The 12,183-nt window shown below is 34.0% G+C and overlaps 1 protein-coding gene across 1 annotated transcript; it reads right to left on the bottom strand.

Moving 5' to 3' along the window:
• Window positions 1-514: 514 nt before the first annotated feature.
• Window positions 515-9,093, bottom strand: VIP (vasoactive intestinal peptide). The gene is made up of 7 exons (XM_061428359.1): window positions 8,899-9,093; window positions 7,575-7,689; window positions 5,684-5,806; window positions 4,655-4,759; window positions 3,774-3,905; window positions 2,865-2,953; window positions 515-1,365 (listed from the first exon to the last, which is right to left on the bottom strand). Exons 2-6 carry the CDS (start codon window positions 7,679-7,681, stop codon window positions 2,908-2,910), a joined length of 513 nt encoding a protein of 170 aa, XP_061284343.1. The 5' UTR covers window positions 7,682-7,689; window positions 8,899-9,093; the 3' UTR covers window positions 515-1,365; window positions 2,865-2,907.
• Window positions 9,094-12,183: the final 3,090 nt, after the last annotated feature.

Here is a 12,183-nt window from a genome sequence, read left to right as displayed (position 1 = left end):
TGAGCACATGATCTTCCAGAAAAAAAAAAATTCCCAGCGTCTTTTGCAAATGACTCTGACTATAACACTATGTCCTACTCAGGGAATGTTAATGTAAGATATCGGTTTAAGAGAGAATCAGCATGCACTCTTTTTTCCCTTTTCTTCAATGCCTCTTCGTCCGTCCTGCTGCCTAAAATGCAAGTGTGATGGCTGGAACCCTAGCTGCAATTTTGGATAATGAGGAAAAGGGCTATGTCCTAGAAAATGAGGGGTGAGCTAGAAGGGGTTTAGCTTACTGAGGGACTCATGGAGCAGAACCATCATGCTAACCCTTGACATTTTACTTCTGGCCTTGTATTAGAAAGAAATTTCTCTCTTACTTAAGTCATAGTTATTTTAGAACACACTCAAAGTCAAATATAATTCTACCCTAAACATCACAAGAACTATTTAGTTCCTGGAACTTTGGAGCTACAACAAATTGCTGCAAAGAATCAAAACAGTATAAAGAATCAAAACAACAGAAAGTGCCTGCAATGATAATCAAAGGTCTTTATTTTCTATATTTAATTTCTTACAATCATTTTGGAAAAATAGTTGTTTCTCCAAATGTACTTTCACTGAAGAAAGCTGATATGACCTAAGCATTATCTGAGAGACAATGGAAAAAATATTTATCACTGAAAAACAAGTGTTCTGTTCAGTTTACACGTTACACATACTTAACACAAGCATAAAGGAAAAGTTCAGTGTCAGAAATAGAGGCCATTCTCCTTAACTGAAGCATTCAATCAGAAGAGTATTTGGCAATTAGACATTCAAATTTGAAAGATTTAAAAATCTCATTCAAAATGAATGCTGCCTAAGAACATGGAAACACACAACATTTTCTGAAAATCTTTTTTTTAAATAATTTTTTTATCTTTGCTTTTGGCATTCTCTTAAATACTCTGAAGTTTATTTAACACAGCATTCTATCTGCTCAACATTCAAATTTAGATGTGCTAATTATCAGCTCCACTCTTCTGCATAGTTAAGTATGTCCTATAAATAAACACATCAATTTTGCTCGATTACTATCCTTCCAAAAAGCCTCATATAATTGGAATTAACCTAGTATTTACTTATCATTAAATATATTTTTATTAGAAAGGATACACAGCACATGAAATCACAGAATTCTCATGAGTTAAAGACAAATTTCAGAACTCACAAATAATATTTACAATGTAAACATCACAGTTATTACATCAGAGTAAAATAAATCACAACATTCACAACACAATGTATTTTATTTGGTTTTGATATTGAAGTAGTTTTCTTGAATTACTTATGTAGAACTCAAAATAAAATTACTTCACTTATTGTTTTCCTTCAAGAATTCTGAAAAAGAAAGAATTTGTGTTTTAAGCATAAAATCATTTTTATTTACAGCCTCTGACTTTCATTTACTGATCCACTCATTTAATAAATATTTATCTTTGCACTTGATCAGCAGCTTTTGAGAGGGGATCACATTTTGGAATATCAAGAGGAACTCTTCCAGAAGAACTTATTGTTGGGAAGGGAGCTGGAATGTGAAGGGGTTCTTTAACTAGTCATAAATAATTACTTATTTGTAATTTTCACAATTGGCTGACCAGCAAAACTTCCTGTTAAAAGAATTTGTCCAATGTCACCCATTCAAAATAGCAAAAAATGGAGGATGGAATCTCTTAAAGGGACAGAGTAATGAATCCTCTGTTATATTTCAGTGCCTATTGTATTTCTTAATTTAATGGAAAAGTCTTATTTGATAAACTTCTTTGAGAATCTGTATGTTACTCTCTTTTTTGAGCATTCGAGGAGTTTGTTTCTCTGAAATGTCTGTGCATGATGAGGAAAGGGCACCTGCAACACCCTTGACCACATATCTCTCTTACAGGGATTTTTCATGCTACAGTAGCAGAGTTGAACAGATGTTACAGAAACTGTAGAATACACAAAACCAAAAGTTTGTCCTCAAAGTCCTTTAGAGAAAAATTGTGACAACTTGATATAGTGATGCTACGAAATTTCTTCAAAGACTTGCCAAGCATTATAAAAATATTTTATGAGCTACTGTAAACATTAATGTCACTCAGGAAAGAAATATGCCTTGTGTCCATGTTCACACAAAAACAATTTTGATGACAACCTTGTCAACTTAGCAAAGGAAAAAAAAATCTATTTGTGTTTTCTCTACTCCAAAAAGGTTTTACAGTGGATATTACTAGAGTCGTAGTATCTGCACTCACTTTATAGATAAAATAAGCTAAATTTGACTTTTACTCCATGAAGTTTATTATGTTTCAAGAACTACAATATCTGCTGTTCACCTGAAGCTGTCACAACTTTGTTAATTGGCTATACCCCAATGTAAAATAAAAAGTTTAAAAAAAAAGAAATATAATGAGACCCAGGGTGTCTTGTTATTTTCACAGTAACAAGCCACACTTTAATTTGGTAGTATTTCCTTATACTTAAATGAGATGCTAACAGTCAATTGTGAGACTGGACTTTAATAACAGCAACATGGCTTTACTATCAAAGAGAAAGCCAGTTTTTCTCAGTAGTATGATTCAGTCTCTTTTTTCAATATTTCTTCAAAATGACAGGAATGAGTCTGAGCTAGTAGGAGGTACTGAACTGTTTACTCATTGTGAACTGTCTCTTTCACGCTATCAGAACACTGTATGAATGGTTTCAAGCTCTACTAAGCTATGATCCACTTAGGTAGAAGCGTCCTTCTTAGATAAGGTCTCACTGGGAGAACATTATGATGTTTTTTACCAAGTGAGTCCTACCTACTTAAATACTGAGATGATTCCTACTAGCATGTAAGAACACACAGATATACTCACCACTGGGAAGTTGTCAGCAGCTTTGCTCCAAAGAGCTTTCTCATCATTTTTCTAACTCTTCAAGAAAGTCAGGAGACTCTCCTTCACTGCTGCAGACCAGAAAGAGAGAATTGTGCTTGTGAAGGCTCTTGGATGAGAAAGCTTCTAAAGAAAAGGTGAAGAATGGCCTAGACTGTACAAGGTACTCAGTTAAGTGCTCTGGGGGCTAAACACTTCTGTTTCAGGTGAGTCATTACCTTTGACTGGCTCTTCAGTCTTAAATTGTCTAAAAGCTTTCCTAAAGAATTATAATCTGGTGGGCAAAGAGATCCATCTTGCTTGATCTCACCCAAACAGAATTGTCTTGCATACTCCCCATCTAAATAAAAATAACTGGAATAAAAGAGAGAAAAGATCATATTTCCTATAAATTGTGTTCCAATATTTACATACCATGGAAAGACAGGTTTTACTGAATCCGAGAAGACAAAATAATTCATGGTTTAATTTGGTAAAATACAGATAATTGAATTTTCAGGTAAAAAGGGAATTCCGTGTGGTAACAAATTGCCAGTTAACTGTCCTTCACATGTTTTAAAAAGCAGCACTTTTGATAAAACCTTTTCTTAGACCCAGACTAGATGTCTCTACAGTCATCATTTTTAACCCTGGAGGCACATTAGCATCAACTGGGGAACTCAAAAAATACCAGTGTCCACAGCCACATGCCTAGGGACACTAATTTCCTGGCAATTGGTTTTGGGTTAGGGTCAGACATCAGTATTTTTTATATTCTCCAGGGTAATCTAATGTTAGCTAAGGTTGAGAATTACTGCTTCAAAGGTAGAGAGGGAGATATGTCTCCATATGCAACTACTATTTGGAAAGTCCGTTATAATTTCCCATGTTAGCAAGTTCTCATTTCTTTACCTTCGCTTTCCATTTAGAATTGAGTTCAGGTATTTCTTCACAGCCATTTGTTTTCGAAGGCGTGTGTAGTTGTCAGTGAAGACAGCATCTGAGTGGCGTTTGATTGGTCCCTGGTCTTCTGAGATGCTATTGCTAAGAAACATGAGGATAAGGAAGTCAAACAATAATTTCTTGGAGTCAGATAAAAAGGAATTCCAACACCCAGCTCATTTTCTATCACCAAAAAACTGAAAGAAAAAAGCCTCTAAGCCTAAGGATGGGGGAGCATGGAATAATCCAATGTACTTTGACCTTCACTAGGGTGCCTTTAGACGTTCTGTCCTAACTGAGCAAATAATTTATAAAAAAAAAATGAGGGACTAATTGAAATTGTGTTCTTCCATTGGAAGAAAGAGTTCTTTAAAAGTAAACACTTCTTAAAGACATGAATGAATTCTTCTTCATGAAGAGATGCCAATTTAAGTAATGCCATATAAAATTCAGTTATTAACCATTTAAAGACAAAATCTTCCAATGCTTAGCTTGAGCAGGAAGTAAAATACAAACGCTATAGCTGGTCTTACAATTTGCTTCAGTTTAGAATACGTCTTATTTTGTTTTTACTGTGTCTAGTTCAGTTTGTTTGCCAATTTATAAATGATTATTATTTAAGAAAAATAAGTGTGTCTGGAGCCTATGAATATGATATTACTAGGAAACCTTATTTTCTTAATCTATGGGTCTAGTATATTTTATTGAAGCATATAAATTATTTTATAATGAAATTAAACATTATTGAGTTATCAGTTTTGAATAAAATAAATAAGTTGCTTACAGTGAAGATATAATTGTCTAATTTAATAACCATAACATGCTTTTTAATAGTAATAAATTCTCTTTACCTAACTCGTTTTCCAATAAGGGACTCAAGGTACTTTTTGGCAGAAAGTTGACCCAAGAGTCTACTATAGTCACTGGTAAAAACTCCATCAGCATGTCTGACATTTCTGAAACAAGGAAAAAATGATAGTCATTATTTTGTAAATAGTTTGCTAAAAGATTATTTTGGCTCATTAAATAAAAAGGAAACATCAACTTATTTGATAGCTTCTCATTCACACTTAAGTCCAAAAGGAAGTTTCTAAACAACTGAATAAATAATATATTCTAGTGACTTATTTCCAGCCCCAAATTTTGAAAAATTGAAGAAGTTAGCTTTTTAAGGAACATATCTCAATATTAATGCTTCCTGATAGAATCTGTAAAACTAATTCTTTTCTAAAAAATATTGGTGGGAAGATATATTTATTTTCTATTTATTCATGGTGATTTATTTCTTCTACTCTGAATAAAGATATATGCAAGGGGAAATTATTTTGATTTTAGCAAACCTTATTATCCCTTTTGCTATTTCTTCTGCCAAAAGGTTGTAAACAAAATCTCTTAAGATAGACTCTAAAAATCTATAAACCAAATTTTCCATCCAAATGAATTATACTTCATGCTTTGCCTTCTGGATAGAGTTACTCTGTCTATACTGGAATGTTGCTCTGGACAATATTCTATGAAATGAATAGCTTTTATTATTAGACACCCTTTCTTTGCATAGAAGTGAAACTCTAGCCTTAGAACTTTTTCCATCACGGAATCTCAAATGTTGTAGTTTTACTACTGTTGACATAATTTCTGATGTTAAAAATGTATGCAACAGAATATAGGTGGATGACTTGCTTAGCTTGGCCTGTTACAATCTCTACAAGTACAAATCATGCAAGCATTAAGAGTTTCAATAAATCAGGCTGCATGAAGCCACGACATATGGAAACTCATAGTGCAATGCTATGAGAATAGCTTCATGGTGACACAAAAATAAAATGTTTAGATTTCAAAAAAGTATTTGCTAAAATAAAACTCAGTAAAAATGAACTCACCTGGATACATCATAATAAGGTGTGTCATTTTCAGCCAGCGCATCTTGTAAAATGTCAGTGTCTGCTTTTAATGAAACTTGATCAGGTTCATTTGCTCCTTCAAATGGTATTCTGTCCCCCATCCTGGTAGGAAAGGGTAAAGTAAAATACAATCTTTTCTCAGAAGCTGGTGCTTACAGTTTTATAGTCATTTGAGATAAGATACTCAAAATCTTAGGAAATATCACCCACTCATAATATGTGGATGGCAAAGTTGAATTAATGACTTCTATAGTTTATGAAAGTGTAAATAGTAAAATTCTTGTTTATTCTATAAAACAGATGCCATACAACTTTTACAAGCTGTATATAACAGAAGTTAGAGCTACTTAGTTCAGAATTTCAGAACATTAAGCAAAGTACACTTCTTTGGCAATAAGTAGCTTCACTTTGCAAAGTACACAGGTAGAAAGATCTTACACAAAATAGAAACTTTGGAAATTTCTTTATATTCAATATGAAAATTGCAAGCAATTCACATATTTCTTGACGGCCAATATCATGTGTCTCAACATTTCTCAAGATCTGAGTATTAACTATTTTTCTTTCTCTGAGTCCATAAATTTTATTTCAAAGATTCACTTTGGTGTGGTGCATTTCTATATATTGACCAAGTCCAAAGACTCTCTCTGTCTCTGAATAGTCATTCAAACTCAGTGAATTTTGTTTTCAATGTTATGTAATAGCACAATTTTAATGAAGGCTATCCAATGCTTTACTGGAAGGCCGAGAATAGTCCTGCCTATGCATGGACTATGTGGGTGCATGCACGTTTTGAACACCAGCACACTGTTAAAATCATGCGTGTGCATGTTTTCACTGTTACTCTATTAAGACTGTGTTGGCTGCTGGGCACTTGTGTATCTTTGGGTGAGGCAGTTCTTGGTAGTTAGGAGCAAGCAGCCCTCTTTAAGAATGAAGTTTAGCAATTAATGTAAGCTTCAGCATTCTTGAGATTATTCATCTCATAACTATTCCGACAGACTAGTTCTATTTAATTATCAAAGCAACATACAATCTGACTTTAAGCAAATTTCACAGAAAACCACTAACAGCTAAGAGATTATTCATTCTATTGAGCATATGCCTACCTTGAACAAAGAATTGGAAATGAGAAAATAAGCAAAGACATGTAAACTGGAAAGAAAAATAAAGCTAATGTAGTTTCCTTTTACTGTTTCCTTCTTTAGCATAAATTTATTTCAAATAAAGCTTTAGAGGTGAGTTGTATTATATGAATTTGAAATATGAAATGCAATGTAGAGAGCAGTAAAACGAAGAATTTGTGGTAAAAACTAAGTACCTTAAAATTCACTCATTGGGGAAGGGTAACTCAGTAGATTAATTATCTCACAATTTTTAACATTGACAAATTGATTCTGCCTAGATAGTCTGTCCAACATGATTTTATACATATTCCACTAATCAACTGTTCATGATTATTTGCTGATTGATCTTGAAAAATGAACTCAAATGAAGTGGGCAGCTAGACACATATTTTTCTATCAGAAACTGAACTGAACTGAGGTGACAGTGAGAACAGCTAATTACTCAACTGAAACTGGTTTGAATGAAAGGAAATCCAAGTCCTCTTTCTGCCTTGCTTGGAAATGTGATCCCTCTTACCTATAAAACTAGTCATCGACACTGTCTTTCTGGCCCTGAGAGTGAATTCCAAAACTCAGAACAATCATGTTGCCCTAAAGTTGAAAAAACTTGCTTAACAAGTCAACCAACAGATTTTAATAAAAATACATAGTTTACAAAATTGAGCTGTCTGAAATAACATATCAGAAATTCCCATTTACATGGAGGAAGAATGTTCAACTGTCTGAATTGAAAGAAAGCCTACCTCAGAGCCGAAGGTGCTCCAAAAAGAGGCCACGCCAAGGTCTGGGAGAAGAGCACGCTGAACAGCGTCAGGAACACAAGAAGCTGGGGCTTACTTCTTGTTTCCATTGCAGGACCTGGAAGGGGAGACAATCACAGCTGTAAGTTTTTCCAACCACAGCTGTGCCTGAAAGCTAACTCTGTGTGTCTAGCAGTAATTCCTGAGGACTCATGAAGAGTTTAGAAAAAGCAATTTATATCTTACAGGAAGTGTTTAACTGCAGTATGATTACTTTTTAAATTAAGAAGGTTTTTGGGTGTGTGAACAGTGCTTAGATAAAGATTAGGATCCTTTCAACTTCTGCCTCTCTCTCACTAGGCACAAGATTGAATGCAATACTTTTATAGTACTGGAAACAACCATAATGGCAATTTTCTCATAACAGAGTTGTAACATCCATGTTTAATATATTTTCTAACTATGAAGCAGCTTCAAGAAACTGACATTTCTTCTTCTACTCTAAGTTTTTAGTACCTGAGTAATGGAAAAGTGGAGTGTCACCTATTTAATAATTTGTGTATATAGGTACATGTATACCAATACATAGATACAGATCAGTAAAATTATTTTGTGTATACATTTTTCCTCTTTTAATTATAAATTTTACTGGGAGCTTAATCTCCTTAAGGAGTTTGGGTCTGAACAAACTAATTCAATTAATAGTGTAAATTAATACCAAAAAATCACTGAGGTTCATATTACCACCAAAATAATTTCTGCCATAGGAGGAAAAATATAACAAATGCAAAGCTTGTATATTTTTACATCTAATTGACTTACACATTTCATTTGTAAATAGGGTGCAGATAGAAACTTCAGAGTTTGATGCCTGTTTCTTGTGCTGTTTGTAAGACTCACAGCATTTAAACTCAGAAGAAAATAAATGTTTTGTAAGTTCACATAATTAACAAATTAAATGGAAAGAACAGCACTAAGTAACAAGTTGAAACTTTCAATACATATGTACCCACTGAACTTTCAGTTAAAAATTTATAAACAAGCCAAAAAAAAAAACCCTACTTGAAGGCATTATTTTAAAGTTGGCATTGAGTGAAAAAACAGAGTAAAGCATTTCCAACTAAAGAATTCAGAAAACCCATTCATATGTGAGAAGTTGAGGCATTTCTATACTTAACCAGATGACTTGAGAAACTTGCATTTTTATTGTTGTAAAGAAGGAACACTGTAAAGTTATTTTTCAAGAGAAATAAAAACTCAATATATCCCGAGAAAAGTTCCAGAGTAAGGGGGAGAAAAAAAGAAGAAAAGTAAAGTTTTCACTTACTTTGCCGAATAGTGTTCTTTGAGAGCTTTCTGTTGAGATTATGAGAGCTGTCTCAGGTGTTGAAGTCCTGGGAGTCGACAGTCTTCACGAGTTCTCTTGCCCTTACAGCTGAACCAGAACTTGGTGCTGGCTGAGGTTGGCTACTATTGCCAGCAACTGCTTCTCACTCTACCCTGACCAGCATTTCAAGCCCATCATTTTATAGGGCTTATGCGTTGGGCTGAGCAATCACACAGCTCTCGGAAAGACGTCACAGTAGTACTCTCATGGGATGAATAGGACTTGAAATTCTTATTAAATTGTCATTATACTTGATTTATATAAATTTAGAGTGAGTAACTTCAAGATGTAAGATATAAAGAGGAAATTTACTTTTCTTTAAACAGAAAAGGGTACTGAGCTTCATGTGAAATATTTTAATCTCTAATTAGTAGTAATGAAATAAAAGACTGATTAGTATTATGCCCAGGGCCACTGGGAATGCCTTTAGAAAATAAGAATTTTATGTGTAGGAACAGATGCAGAAAGCAACAAATACTTAGGCTCATGGGCTTACCAATGTATAATTCTCCTTTATTACAAGTCATCAATTGCCCTAAAGCCTTTTTATTTTTATACTATTCATATAGACTCTGACTTAATCTTTTCTGAGATCTATCTTAATTGTAAAAGCACCAGAAATAGATTTCCATATTCTTTCTATTATTACATTTTCCTTATGTTGAGACTAATCCCTGGGTAAATTTTCAAAAAGCCTCTAAGACAGTGTGATATGGACACTATTGCATAGAATAGTAGCAGTACTGCTGTTTCATATTGGTAGAAAATGTCATCATTCCTAATGTATTTTCACATACATGATCTCAAATGATCCAAAAAAACTTAATAAATTATCATATTAGATAGCCTCAAAGGGTCATTTTTTTTCTTTCTTTTTAAAAGTCATGCTCATCAATTTTTTAAGTTCTTGCCCCATGTGGAATTTTATGTATCCCTGAACATATACCAACATCCATAGAGTTTATAACATTTCCAACTTATCACTTGACAGGTGATTTCAAAGAACTGGTTGGAAAGCCTTTATGGAGTACTTTGACAGATACTTAATTTCTATTTGTGGGTTTCTAATTCAAAGTAGCCTAGCATACATTCAATCAGAGTTTAAGGTAAAAAATACAGAAGCCTGAACAACTTCATGGACAACAAAGTAAAATGCTATCCTTCCTTTTACTTAAAAAAATGGCCAGGATATGTATTTTTACATTTTTCTTTGTAAGTTCCTGAGGGAAGGGGTAACAGCTCTTAAGCCCCCTTTCCTTCTACTTTATGATTTCAGTATCTATTTGCTTCATTCAAATCCAGTAAAAGAATATCCTGCTATGCTTCATCATATTTTCTAACCCAGTTACAAGAAAAATTAAATGAATTAAATTTCAAAATGTCTGGAAATTTGTTTCCCAGTTGACAGCTCTGACTTAAGCCAGAGTTCCTGTGGCTTAATTCCAGGAAATCTTTTTTTACCTGATGGTTACAAGCTAGAGGTTGACATTATTCTCATATGGAATCTTTTTATCTTTAGCTTTTCGTCACCTAATTCCCAGGGAAGCAATTTTATTTAAGAACAGCAACAGCAAAATATGTTTATTGAGAGTCACAGGAAATCCAATGCTGAAGGTAAGCAGAAAAAAACTAAAAGTAAGACATAAAAGTTTGTTTATTACTTGGTCTAAGCGAGCACTTAGCATTCACACAGAGTACCCACAGTGGTTTTCCAATGGTGAAGACAGTCTCTCCAATTATAACAATAAATTATAATAATAAAACACAAAATAAAATTAATTCAACCTTAATACCTCTGAATAAAAGTAAACTAAATCAAAGAATTGCATTTTCTCCTATGAATTCAAACTAATAGAAAGCAGAACTGAATTTCAAAATGGGATCATAGCACCATCTGCAGGTTCATAAGTCTTAAATCACAGATTAGATTTTTTTAAAATGTGTGGTGGTTTTTTTTTTCTCTCTCTTTTCTTGAAGGAAATAGATGTAAACCAGAGGTCTTTTATCCAGCTAAATTATGGAATTTTCCAGAAAAATAACCATGTGAAAAAATACTGTAGCTGAGTTTATCCTGAACACTTTGTTACTATAAAATTCAGTAAACACAAAACTATAAATACGAATTTACTGTTTAAATCTGCTTTCCCCCCTCCTTTGGCATATCTTTCCACAATGTTCCCACATCTCTAGCAGAACTTATTTCCTACCTAAGACTTTTAATGAAAATGATATTATGAAAAGAACAACAGGCACACACAGACTCATTTCAGTGCCTGAAAGTACATTTTTAAAAGGCTGAAAAATATTAAAAGAAGAAAAATGCTTTGTTACATTTGAAAATTATATGAAACAAAATTTCAGTGCTCATCAATGAAGTTTTATTGGAACACGGAAATGCTTGTCAAATATGTATTATCTGAGGCTGCTTTTGTGATACAGTGGCCAAGCTGCATAGTTATGACAGAGACCGTATAGCCTGCAAGACCTAAAATGTTTACTATTTGATCCTTCACAAACAAGCTTTGTGGACATCTGGCCTAGAGCCTCGTGTTAAGGAAGATGTTTAAGAAGTTGTGTTAAACTTAGCATTCTTAAATCCTTTACATTTCAATAATTTTACTGGGAAATATATGCATGTGTATATATGTGTGTGTATATATATATACTTTTAATATACACTATGGATAATACGGCTTCCCTGGTGGCTCAGATGGTAAAGAATCTGCCTGTAATGCAGGAGACCTGGGTTCGATCCCTGGGTTGGAAAGATCCCCTGAGAAGGGAACGGTTACCCACTCCAGGATTCTGGCCTGGAGAATTCCATGGACAGAGGAGCCTGGCAGGCTACAGTCCATGGGTTGCAAAGAGTCACACACAACTGAGTGACTTTCACTTTCACTTTCTTGGATAATATGTTTGTATGTAAATGCCTACGTGTTATATGCATAATTTATGCATATATCGAATGCCTCCCTCTACTGAACACTCTCCAGTTGCCCCTTTGCATCTGTTCTCTGCTCTACTATGCTCTGTGGTCCTCTGGCTTCTGGTTGGACTTAGCCAAAGGGAGACACTAGTAGAAAACTAAGGGACTGAAGATTAGAGAAAGAAATGTTCTGAATATTTATTCTCCATAAGCCATGGTTTGGAAGAGACTACATTCCTCTCTCAAGACCCAGAATCTGCACAGTGGCCCCTCTCCTGCAGCCCTACAGGTGCCAAAAG

Source organism: Bos javanicus, chromosome 9 (assembly GCF_032452875.1).
Source record: "Bos javanicus breed banteng chromosome 9, ARS-OSU_banteng_1.0, whole genome shotgun sequence".
In the NCBI taxonomy this organism is placed as follows: Eukaryota; Metazoa; Chordata; class Mammalia; order Artiodactyla; family Bovidae; genus Bos; species Bos javanicus.
Note: the sequence above shows the minus strand (reverse complement) of the source record. Positions and strands in the feature narration are given on the sequence as shown.

Bases quoted from the DNA above. Each gene is read 5' to 3' on its own strand.
- VIP (XM_061428359.1), bottom strand. From the start codon at position 7,681: ATGGAAACAAGAAGTAAGCCCCAGCTTCTTGTGTTCCTGACGCTGTTC. The intron at 4,760-5,683 runs GTGAGTTCATTT...TCCTTGTTTCAG, and splicing joins CCTTATTATGATGTATCCAG to AAATGTCAGACATGCTGATG. The intron at 3,906-4,654 runs GTAAAGAGAATT...CATGTTTCTTAG, and splicing joins CTTATTGGAAAACGAGTTAG to CAATAGCATCTCAGAAGACC.